The sequence below is a fragment of the Branchiostoma floridae genome, chromosome 9, assembly GCF_000003815.2.
Source record: "Branchiostoma floridae strain S238N-H82 chromosome 9, Bfl_VNyyK, whole genome shotgun sequence".
NCBI lineage: Eukaryota > Metazoa > Chordata > Leptocardii > Amphioxiformes > Branchiostomatidae > Branchiostoma > Branchiostoma floridae.
Genome location: NC_049987.1, coordinates 21,427,667 through 21,439,104, shown reverse-complemented (window position 1 = coordinate 21,439,104; position 11,438 = coordinate 21,427,667). Strand labels below are relative to the sequence as shown.

At 39.7% G+C, this 11,438-nt stretch overlaps 1 protein-coding gene and 1 long non-coding RNA gene across 2 annotated transcripts in view; both read right to left on the bottom strand.

The window, feature by feature from the left end:
* Window positions 1-4,215: 4,215 nt before the first annotated feature.
* LOC118422438 lies at window positions 4,216-7,997 on the bottom strand. The gene is made up of 3 exons (XM_035830001.1): window positions 5,932-7,997; window positions 5,718-5,798; window positions 4,216-5,486 (listed from the first exon to the last, which is right to left on the bottom strand). The coding sequence occupies exons 1-3, from the start codon at window positions 7,970-7,972 to the stop codon at window positions 4,723-4,725; spliced, it is 2,886 nt and encodes a 961-aa protein (XP_035685894.1). The 5' UTR covers window positions 7,973-7,997; the 3' UTR covers window positions 4,216-4,722.
* Window positions 7,998-8,384: 387 nt separating this feature from the next.
* LOC118423567 overlaps window positions 8,385-11,438 on the bottom strand; it is a 6,001-nt gene continuing 2,947 nt past the window's right edge. The window contains exons 2-3 of the long non-coding RNA XR_004832069.1: window positions 10,712-11,083; window positions 8,385-8,546 (exon numbers count right to left, since the gene is read on the bottom strand). This is a non-coding gene — a long non-coding RNA (uncharacterized LOC118423567). The remainder of the gene's footprint in view (window positions 8,547-10,711; window positions 11,084-11,438) is intronic.

The following is an 11,438-nucleotide window of genomic DNA, read 5'->3' as shown; positions in this document are numbered from 1 at the left end:
TGTGTAATCAGCTGGATTTGCAATTGCTTGGAGATTTACTTAACACACGTACATGTATCTCACAGTCTGGACCAGAAGGGGCAGGAATTTGACTTGTAAATAAAACATTTTCTCAGTTTGTTTAAAATATAAATTGATGTATAAAAATTCTATTACCATCATGTCATTATTATTATCATTACCTGATGAGTTACATTATGTAGATACTGTTCTGTAAGATAAGTATTAGAAGTTGTGGTGGTGTGGTGTTGAAACTCCGGTCTACTGTACTGTACATAAAATGTTGCCAATAGTAGCAAACAAGGTAACTGTTATAGTGTAGAAATAGTCTTCACTATCAGAGTAATAGTGCTCTACATCAGTTTGGACTGTTACAACATGCACTTTCTGAATAAAAATTATATAGAATAATGTACAACATAAAATGCATTCACTTTTGCTGTCACTGGTAACCATTTATTTCATGACAAGAGGGCAAAGCTTGAAGCTGAAACAATTCTGTTATACAGTAGAATTGCAAAACATGCAATTGCGGTGTTAAAGGCAACCAAAGCGGTATCTGCTCGTCCCAGGGCAGTAGAACTAGAATTTTCTGGGCACTTTCTTACGTTCTAAGATGAATCAACCCTACCCCATTCCATACCGACATTCGGGGAGCGAAAGTTCGATGTCACTGTGTCACGAGAACGCCGTGAAAATCTGGTCACTTCTATCGCCAATTTGCGATCCTCCATCCTCCATCTTACAGTATTAAAAAACCATGAAAAAAATGTGGAAACATCTCAAGTTTAGTCAGGTAGTAAATCTCTTTTTTTTTTTCTTATCAGTTGTAGAGATTGAATTGTATTTCTTTTAATGTTGTCTACCAGGATGTCTAACCTTCATGAATGAAACATTTACAACATTTCAGGGCATACAATGTATGTAAAACATATACTATGTATGTATGTAAGTGCATTGTTCCCGTACTGTGTTTCAATTGCCATTATAAGCTTCTCCATTAACACATTAATTTTGTCAAATTTCTGCTCTCTGCTTGTCATAGGTAACAAATATAAAATAAAGCAGTGCTACATGATTGTATTTTCACTTCACACTCCCTGGCTTAAATTGTCTTAGAATCTTAAACTTTTAAGTACATCTTTGCATTTAAAGCCCGCAAAAAAACATGTTAAGTAGTCATAAAATTCCAGCTTTATATCGTACAACTAAAACTGATCTGTAGTGTCTATTTAAAGGAAACAAAAGGTTAGGTTCAAAAGCCTACTACACCCACAGATGAAATAATTATACCCTCCTGCATTTTGGTATGGGCTAGATTTCCTGGGCAATGTCAAGCAGTGGCAGCAAGACCCAGGTGCCTGTTTGCAGTGCAACTTTCAAACATTGTTAAGTTCGAAGGAGTGTGTAATACAGGTGATAACTTGACTTTGTAGTACACTCCATATGAGTATAGTAGACTTCTGAACCAAACCTTTCACCTTCTTCAGTCCAACATGTTCGCCACCAACACGAAAATGGCTATACTTTTTTTAAGAAACTCTAAAAATCTTCATATTGTATACATGAAAGCAGTATCTATACATCAGTACCTTTGGCCACAAGCACAAAATGACTATCCATTTTCAAGAACCTCAAAATATCTTCATGATGTTTAAAGACATGCATTTTCCAAGAACCTCTGATAATCTTCATATTGTATACAGTCTTTTGCATAGCCTATAAACATGAAGGCAAGAAACTGGAATATCTGTACATCAGTAACTTTCCTATCTCCGTTAAGATTGACAACTCATATAAAATGGAATGTGTATCTTAATGATGACAAGATCATAAAGCAGACACATAATTATACATTATTGACATTTAAGTCTTTTGGTAACCTGAGTCAATATTTCTACTTTCAGCTGCCAGCGCTGGTCTTAACCTCAAACCATTTAGAACCATTCAGTTAAAACTTTCAGGGGGGAGCAAACACCTTTCAATGTCTGTCATCCTCCATTATATACAATTTTTCTCAATTTTCACACTCAACTATATCATTGTCAAAAACATTGCAACTTCCTTTTCTTTGCATACCATTTCCCCATTTTTGGTGATATGTTTTTTAGCCTCCCCACATGAGATATTTCACTGGAAAGGTTCTTCAACCGGTATCATTAACAATTATCATAAAACCCATTATAGTATGAATTCTTTCAACAGAACATAGAAAGTTATAAACTTGACTTTCACTTTTTTTTACAATTTTTAGAGTCAAATGTAATAGACTGGCTATAATCCAATTGCTACCGGGGGTTCTTACACTCCATACAAGTAATCAGATGGTACCCAAACTAAAATTTGATAGACATACCATGCAACCAGCTCTTAATAATCTCAATACACTCATTGCTGATGACATAGGGGCTCAACAGCCTCAGGCTGTACAAATGGAATACGTAATGCCATATTTGCTCACAGAGTAACAACAAGCACATAAAAATTTTACAATGGCTCTAGTCAAAATAGAAATCGCAAGAAACCTGTATCTAGCTTATATAGCAAGAAAGATTTCAATTCCACTGCTCAAAGCAATTGTACAAAGCCATATATTAACTAATAATGCAGTAGATTCTGCTGTACACACTCGAACATTTTATGCTGAGCCTCTTTTCATGTGCTTACAAACTTTACAGTCCCATATCTAACACTATATATATTTCCATGTGAATTTACCATTGTATGTGAAAGGGACACAAATATCTACTATCCGAATGAAAGCTCATCTGTGTTGGTAGAATCCATATTGAAAAAGTTTAAACTTTGTTCCAACACAAAAGGGAACTCACCATAAATTTTCGGACGAATACTCCGACCTTCTTCAGATGAATGACTCGCTGCACTATTCCGGAAGTCGTCGGATGACGTCAGGTAGCAGCGAATCATAAACTTAAATTTCAATTCTAGTCACCCATTAGAACACAAATTGGGTGACATCAGTACGTTGTTTCATAGGGCTGATTCTATTATTACCAACCCTGAAGATAGGGAGAGAGAGAAGGAGCACATAACTCAGGCACTGCGCAAGTGTGGCTACCCCGATTGGGCAGTGTCCAGGGCGATAGCACCCAAAATTACTAGGACTGGCAATCAAAATCGGTCCACTTCCCAGACAAAAGGGCTAGTGGTGCTACCCTATGTTAAGAACGTGTCGGAAGCCTTACGTAGAATCTTCAACACACACAGCATAAAGACCTGCTTTAGGCCAACGAGGACTCTTAGGCAGCTGCTGGTAGCGCCTAAAGACAAGACGCCCAAAGAGCACAAGTGTGGTGTGGTGTACCACATCAGGTGCAACGGACAGAACAACAGAGGCCCGTGTACCGAATCGTACATTGGGGAAACGGCACGATCTTTGGAAACCCGTTTCATGGAACACAGACGTCGCAGCTCAACTACGTCAGAGGTATCTCAACACTTACTCGTTGAATCTCCGGGCCACTCTGTGTCTTTGGACCAAGTTCGCATCTTGGACTCTGAACAGGATTGGTTCGTGAGGGGCGTCAAGGAGGCTATTTACATTAGGGCACATCAACCCTCGTTGAACCGTGATGGTGGCAGGTTTCGCCTTCCCGCCTTTTATGATTCGCTGCTACCTGACGTCATCCGACGACTTCCGGAATAGTGCAGCGAGTCATTCATCTGAAGAAGGTCAGAGTATTCAGCCGAAAATTTATGGTGAGTTCCCTTTTGCGTTGGAACAAAGTTTAAACTTTTTCAATACAAATATCTACTGTCATATATAGATACGAGACATGTGCACAAAGCAACCAATATTTTCTGTTGACTGGAAAAGGTAAAGTTTTCCAGGTAAATCAAGGGAATCTGTCAGGTCATTATATACAATCCGTATATAACTCTAATGTTTTTTAAGAAGTACATTAGGAAGCGTATATACGGTATACGTAATCTTGTGGTTAGGGTTGTTGATCTACACGTTCTTGGCTTGAATATCCAACCCTGTTTTGTGTCCTTGGGAAAGGTACCTATTACCTCACTTCACTCAGGTGAAAATGAGTACCTAGCTGTGGTTACTAGTAATAACATACTCTTGGATGGGACGTAAAGACGAAGGTCCATGTTTGAGGAGAGCCACACATTGAATAACCCACTACAGTAACTGTAGCAGGGGGCTATCCTGTTGTGAGTGGATCAACTTAAATTGCTGACCTATGCAGCTTGTACTTAAATTGTACAAAACTGGTGTATTAAGCCTAAGGCAGTTGACAATTATCTTCTTCTTCTTTGTTTTGGTTATGCAGAACAATCAAAAAGAGGAAAACTTTTGCAGTTTCTCTCATAACACTTAGTCTACACCTGACAATACAGCTTCCTCTCAAAAGTATATCTACGCTTTTACTAAATGTTAGGAAAATACAAGCTCTTCATCAAAAATAAATTTACACAGACAGATGTATCTTATTACAAAAGATACGTCCTGTTCAGCACTTCTTGATTATCTAGTCATATTATAATAGACTTATCTAGATATTCCTTTTCTTCGCAAAGTGGTCCCTGATAAAATTATCATACACAAAATTGTATGTTAATTTTTTGTTAGTACTTGACAAGTCTACATGACTTGTAGATGATGGCAGAGTTTATGTCCAAACCTCAATATAGTGATTTTTGAGCCAAAGTAGTAATATCTTTGGAATGGAGTCGCCAGAAAGTGGAGAGTTAGCATTTCCTATTCCTTTGGATAAAGTCAAAGCATTGTGGGCACAACCCACTATATGCGGGGTCACCTTTTTGGTTGCAGTCGCGCATGTTACATCTGAAAATAGGCACGGAAGGAGAAGGGGTATTTCGTGGGCCAATAGAATTTGAATGCAGGGCCGGGTCTTGCATGGGATGTTGAGTAAATGGTTTTGTTTCATTTGAGCATGCAGAAAGATTGTTCCACTGGGTTCTAGGGGCTTGCCGGTACCCTTGGCCCTGAGGAAACCCATAGCTTGGGGTTGGGGGAGGACCATTCCTTGGGGATTGGCCATACATTGTATGTGTGGAGGGACCCTGTCTTGCAGGTAAAGGTGGAGAGGGGCTATTCCTCAAAAGTGGAGTTTGGCCATTTTGCGGGGAGGGTGACCCTCGTGCTCGTGTTCTTGCGGGTGATGGATTATTGATGAAAGTTTGAACAGATCCACGTTCAAAGTTATAGTAATTATAATTAGTACAAGAAATGGATTGGGGCATTGATGCAGGCTGACTACAGGGCTCAGGATCTGTATGCAGTGAGATGTTACGAGATGCATCAAAGCTGTTGGAAGCCAAAGCACTCATCTCATCTGTATATCTGCAACCCCCAGTGACTAAAGGCTGGGTAGCTAACTGCTCTGTGGACTGGCCTGGTGATGGTACAGTCTGGTGGTGGCCTGTGCCCCGTTGCTGCAGCAAGGATCGTGGATATTGATGTGCGGATGGCAGTTCAGATGCTGTGTGCACTGTTAAAATAAGACTATTTTTTTAGGACTAAGTCAGACTTTGAGTAGGTCTAAATATGTATCTGAATTAGAAAGTCTGGTAAGTAGTATACTTCCCAAAGATAAATGTTAATTACATGTATTAATGAAATTCATGGATAAATAAGAATTTGCAATTAACTGAATTTCATATACACAAATATCATAGCTGCTGCATATGCCAATGAGCACAAATATCATCCACAGACATACCAGCTTGTTGGTTCCTCATGGGTGGGTTGACAACTGAAGCCATGGCAGGGTGCTGGTTTGTAGTCATTGTTGCAGCTGCACCTGAAATATGTTGAATCTTCATTCATTCTGGGACATCAAAAGGTTAAGATACAAACATTTACATCACAGAGTATTATGTGAAAAGGAAAGAAGAAACAACATTTTCAAGTTTGTTATGAAATATAAAATTTACCAATTGATATTGGTCTTGTAGTTGCAGAAATAGTGTTTCCTGGTCCCAAGATGAGTGTGCCACTATTGGGAAGAGACATCTGGTTGAATTGCCCAAGGACCTGGTGGCACACTCCACAGAGAGAGCCATTCATGTCCTTGTTCACCTGTCTGTCACAGTTTGGAGCTGAACACTTTTTATCTGCTGGGATGGAGTTACGATTCTCTGGGACAGCACCGTCAGCAGAATGTTGTGCAGTGGTCCTAGAATAGTGCGAAGGAGGTCCAAGGGGTCCATCTGCATTGTGCTGCGTGCTGGACGTAGATTTATCATTGGTCGACTGATTTACAGCATGGTGATTTCTTCCATTCAGTATCATTTGATTGACACTTGGGTCAGTGCCATGGGTGCTTGTCGCTGATGATTGGCCACTTGAACTTGCATAGATGATAGAACTGGGAGGTCCACTGTTAGGTAGGAATGTAGTCTCAGGGCGACTTCCAGCATCATTGGACTGAGGCACTTCTGGCTTAGGTGTAGTCTGCAGCCCAAGCACTTCTGGCCTCATCAATGTGCCATCGTCAGTTGCTGATGATCTGCAACTTGTGTTTGCTGTTGAAGTTGGTGTGTTCACTGGCTGCATTGACTTTCGTTCTTTGATCGCTTTAGCTAATGATGAGTTCTTGCTTGTTGGAGCTGATGAAACCGACCTCTGGCCTGACTGTGTCTGCTGTTCTCTTTCTTGACCAGCTGATCTTGAGGTTTTTCTGGCCTCTCTGTACTGGGATGCGGGCCCTTCTGCTGAGGGATTTTCAATGGAAAGTCTCTTTTTGTTTCTCTTTTCCCTTTCTTTCTGGGTCTTCTTGGTGTTGCAGTCCCTGCAGATGCCACCAAGACGGGGCTCTGCGATTCCACCACACCCTTCCATTTTGCAGATGGACTTGTCACGAGCAGGAGGATTTCCAAACTTCTTTGATCCATCCCTAGATCTGGATGAATACTGTTTTGGTTTGGCTCCAGTTGCATCCCACTGTACTGTGTTGTCACAGGCCATTCTTGAGGACCTACTATTGGCTCTTGAGGCATGATTTCCATCTGGGTTGCCTTCTGCTGTGGCTGACACATCCCTTGGTAAGACGTTGTTTTGTTGCCATTCTCCCAGCTTGCTTGAGGTTGTCTTGTGGTTGTTACCTTCATCTTGGTTGGTGCTGTGACTGGTGTGGATGCTTTGCTGACTTGCAGGAGGCATGTTGTGAACTTGCACAATGCCAGGGCTGTGTTGATTGCCATCAGTGGTACATGGGTTTGCTGTGGATGTCATTGCCCGTTCCGCCAATGGAACCTGTGAGACATGAGAGTGACTGTTACCATGGCTCACAACTTCCTTCTGAATGGACATTCTGAGCATCTGCTGATCGAGGTCTGCGCCACGAGATGTCAGACCATCTGCTCCTTGGGTGCAGGAGACAGATATGCTCTGGTCAGCCCCTCCATTCCTGTTCTCGAAAGCAGCAGGCCCAGGGGATGATTCTCTGGCTTCTGCGGGATTTGACCTTCCCCCAGTCTGCTGGAAGATGTCCAAAAAGAGGTTCAACTCATCAGGAGGTGTTAGGATGCCCAGCCTTGCTCCTACTAGGCGATTGTCATGGTGATCTTGGACCTGGACGGTATCAATGCGCTGGTTTAGGTACTCCTGGACATGGCCAGCTTCCTCCGGTAGCAGTAGATGCACTGGAAGACTTTCTCCATTCTGCCTTATCAGTGGAACTGCATCAATGGGGACAGGAGATGTGGCCTGCTGTGGAGCTAGGGTAGAGAGCAGTGGGAAGAACTGGCCACTGTGATAGGCAAGCATGATGGGGTTCTTCACACACTCTTCTGCTGGCCATTGTAGTGGCAGGTAGATGCCGCTCAATGAGGGACCTCCATCACTGAGGGGCACGTTCTCAGCTAGAACAACAATGGGTCGCCGGAGGATCTGGGCCATGGTGAAGATGTAGATCTCAAAGGCTCTGAGCAAGAGATCATTCTCTACTTGTTGGCTGGGTGCAGAGGAGGCCATGGAAACAACAGCATCCCATTTTCTTTGCGGGTCCTAGGGAAAAAATGGAAAAAACTGTAGTGATTAGGACATTAAATAGATAAGAGCAAGCTTTTAAATTATTTGGTATTACTTGTTAGGTCTCATGCAGGCAAATATTATTACTGAGTAAACGTGCAAACATGATCTGTCATGGCATGCCAGCTTTCTATGTACATTGTGTCTGATATCTATCTATCAATATTTCTTTATGTATCTATCTATCTATATATAAAAATTATGTATATCTATCTATCTATCTATCTATATATTTATATATATATATATATATAAATCTATATATACATAGATTGCACATAGATGTCAAGGGAGATTTGGTCTAGAAATCATATAGAATAGGAACAGTTGGCTTAACTGACCTCTTGTGATGACTGGCATCTTGCATTTTCCATTCCCATCATGAAACGCTTCCTCAGAGTTCTGCTTGTTGTCGGCTCAGTCAGGGCCCGGCAAAGTAGATTTTGCAGTGTCTGGCTACTGTCCTGGACCCCCCACATATAGGTAGAGATGGCATGTAGCAGACAGTTCCCATTTCCTGAGGAAAAGTGATGAGGAGGAAACAATACATTTTACAGAGTGTGACTTTAATGTATGTCAATAGATACTCTTACAGACACCTGACTGAGACCAAACTGCTTAACAGTAACTACTTTGTAAACTTGTAGTGTAGGTCTCAAGATGATTAAAGATCAACAAGATGGGGCTTATTTATGACATACAATGTCAAAAAAGCTCCAAAAGTTGGCAATCTACATGTAGAACTACAAAACTGAACATTGAACAAAGTTGACCACTAAACATAGAGATGTACACATAGAAATGTACAAAAAACTGATAGTATTTAACTGGACAATGAAACAGGTTTGTGACAGGAACACAGCTTGAAAAATAAATTGAACTTAACTTTAACTAAATCAATAGTTTGTGCTACATGTTGACAGAACTTTTCACCAAAACGACCTTGAAAATTAAGATATTTCACATTGCTAAATTTGCATTTTGACTTTCCATTGTTTTCTCATTTATGAATTAAGAAAGAATGGAGCTGTAACGAATATTGATAGATGGGCATGAAATAATTCTATTTTTATATGGATGACACCATCAGATTTTATTGCCCCTAATATTATTTTTTTCTATGAGAACATACAGCACTTAGCTTCATTGCAGTGCTATGTACCTATGTTTTTCATGTGCATAATGATGAAAGCTACAAACTCACATTTGCACAAATTGATATCTTGTAAGTTGTAATGATCTGTAGTAAGTAGAAAATGATTTTTTTTAAAGATGAGAACAAATTTTTTCTAATCATAATGTACTACAGATCATTACAAGATATCAATTTGCACAAATGTGAGTTTGTAGCTTTCATCATTATGTACATGAAAAACATAGCTCCATTGAAGTAGTATGTACCAAAGTGCTGTATTTTCTCATAGAAAAAAATAATATTAGGGGCAAGAAAACCTGATGACATCATCCATATGGCCCCTATATTTAGAATTCTTTCATGCCCATCTGCATGTGTATCAATATTCATTAGGGCTCCATTCTTTCTTAATTCATTAAGGCCACAGCAAGTAAATTTTATGGATGACATCAGCGCGTGCATTAATTTTTTGCCTGATTTCAGAAAAAAAACAAGAATTTTTTTCTTCTGCAGGGATGGTCAACATGACGATAAAGTACCAAAATGAGCAAATATATTGTGTTGTATCCTAAAAATTGTACTTGTAGAAGTGACACTTGCGAGATACCCACGACTGTAGTTTTAGAAATTAAATTTATTGGATAGTTGTAAAGGTGACACCAATATGGAAGCTATGAGTGTGGTTGCCAATTAACTTTGTTGATGATGCCATTCTACCACACTAGTGTCACTTTTACCACACCAGTATATATCTTAAATACAGGAATGAATGCCTTGTTGGCTCTGATACCTTGTTTTGTCTCTTTAATTCTTTTTACAACAGCCATCACAACTTTATGGTGCCTATTTTTGAAAATGTAGCTATCTTGTTGTTGTTTTTTTCACCCATCGTTTTTTTCCGACCTATCGCACGATTTTTGCAGTCTGCAGAGGATGTCATCCATAAAATTTACTTGCTGTGGCCTAATAAGAAAACAATGGGATATCAAAATGCCAATTCAGCAAGGTGAAATACCTTAAGCTCTATTTAGTAAGAATATTCCTACAGTTGGCAGTTTGCAAGCTACATGTATACTGCTAGCTATTTCAAGAATATTTTTTGGTATGTACAGTATGTTTTATTAGAACATTTCCATACCACAGGTTGAGGTAGTGTGGCATTCCTAATCCCTTAGGAGCAAGGAAAGAAACATGAGAAATGTTTAATATAAGAATACATGAACAATCTCACTTCCTAGTACATGTACTACATTGTTCTGAAGTATAGTACCCAATAGGTTTACTCATTACTTGAAGTGAAATGTAACATACAATGTACAAAAATTAAATACACATTAAATACAAGGTTAATGTCTAAATGGATTTTATGTGTGCGAAAAGTTTCCTATATGCAAGACCACATATGCCTGTCATTGGAGGTGATGTTTCAACTGTTACAACCTATGTCTGCAAGATTGTTTCTGAATGGGGATGGTCTGATGGGCTACAACTTGTGTGCTAGGGTGATATCTAAACTATGTCACCTAATCAGATTCCTCCACACTTACCTGACATATTCATCACCACCAGTCTTCCTAAAGCAGGGTGCCAGTTGAGAACTCCTCTCCTCTCCAGATGTTGTTGTGTTGTCCCATCCAACAGGTCTGCCATCACATGCCAGATGTCTGCACATGCCACATTTGCAGGGAGCCTCAGGGTATAGCGGTGTATTCCTCCGAAGTAAATTGACTCTCTGTCGACGTCATCTTTTACAAGAGACTGAATTCTGTCTGACTTTTGCAGGTTAAAGGATGCCAAAGATGTTGCTCGCACCATTTTGTTATAATTTCATCTCTAACCAAGTAAATGTTACAAATCTGACCTTTGGTATTGGAAGCTGTTTTATCTGGAGACTGTTCTGTCAAATTGTCCAAATTTAGCTGTAAAATGGAAAGAGAACAAAGTAATTAGTAACCAACTCAAACTTCAATTTTAAGTAATTACATCACAGACTGTCACACTAATTTTCCAATGTTTGCATCATCTTTGACATTCGTCCATTAATCAATTCAAATACAAATGAGCAAAAATCTGGGCAGCCAAACATCTGCTTGGAGATATATTGCAACATGAAGAAAAAGTTACTTGTTGACCAAAGAATTTTGTAAACCTTGATTTAACAAAACATATACTTAGGGCTTATGTCCTCCACTGTAGCTAGTACTCTCAAAATTAGTTTAGCACATCAAAAGTGTTACTACTGTTAGGACAACAGTCAATGACTTTATTCTCTGA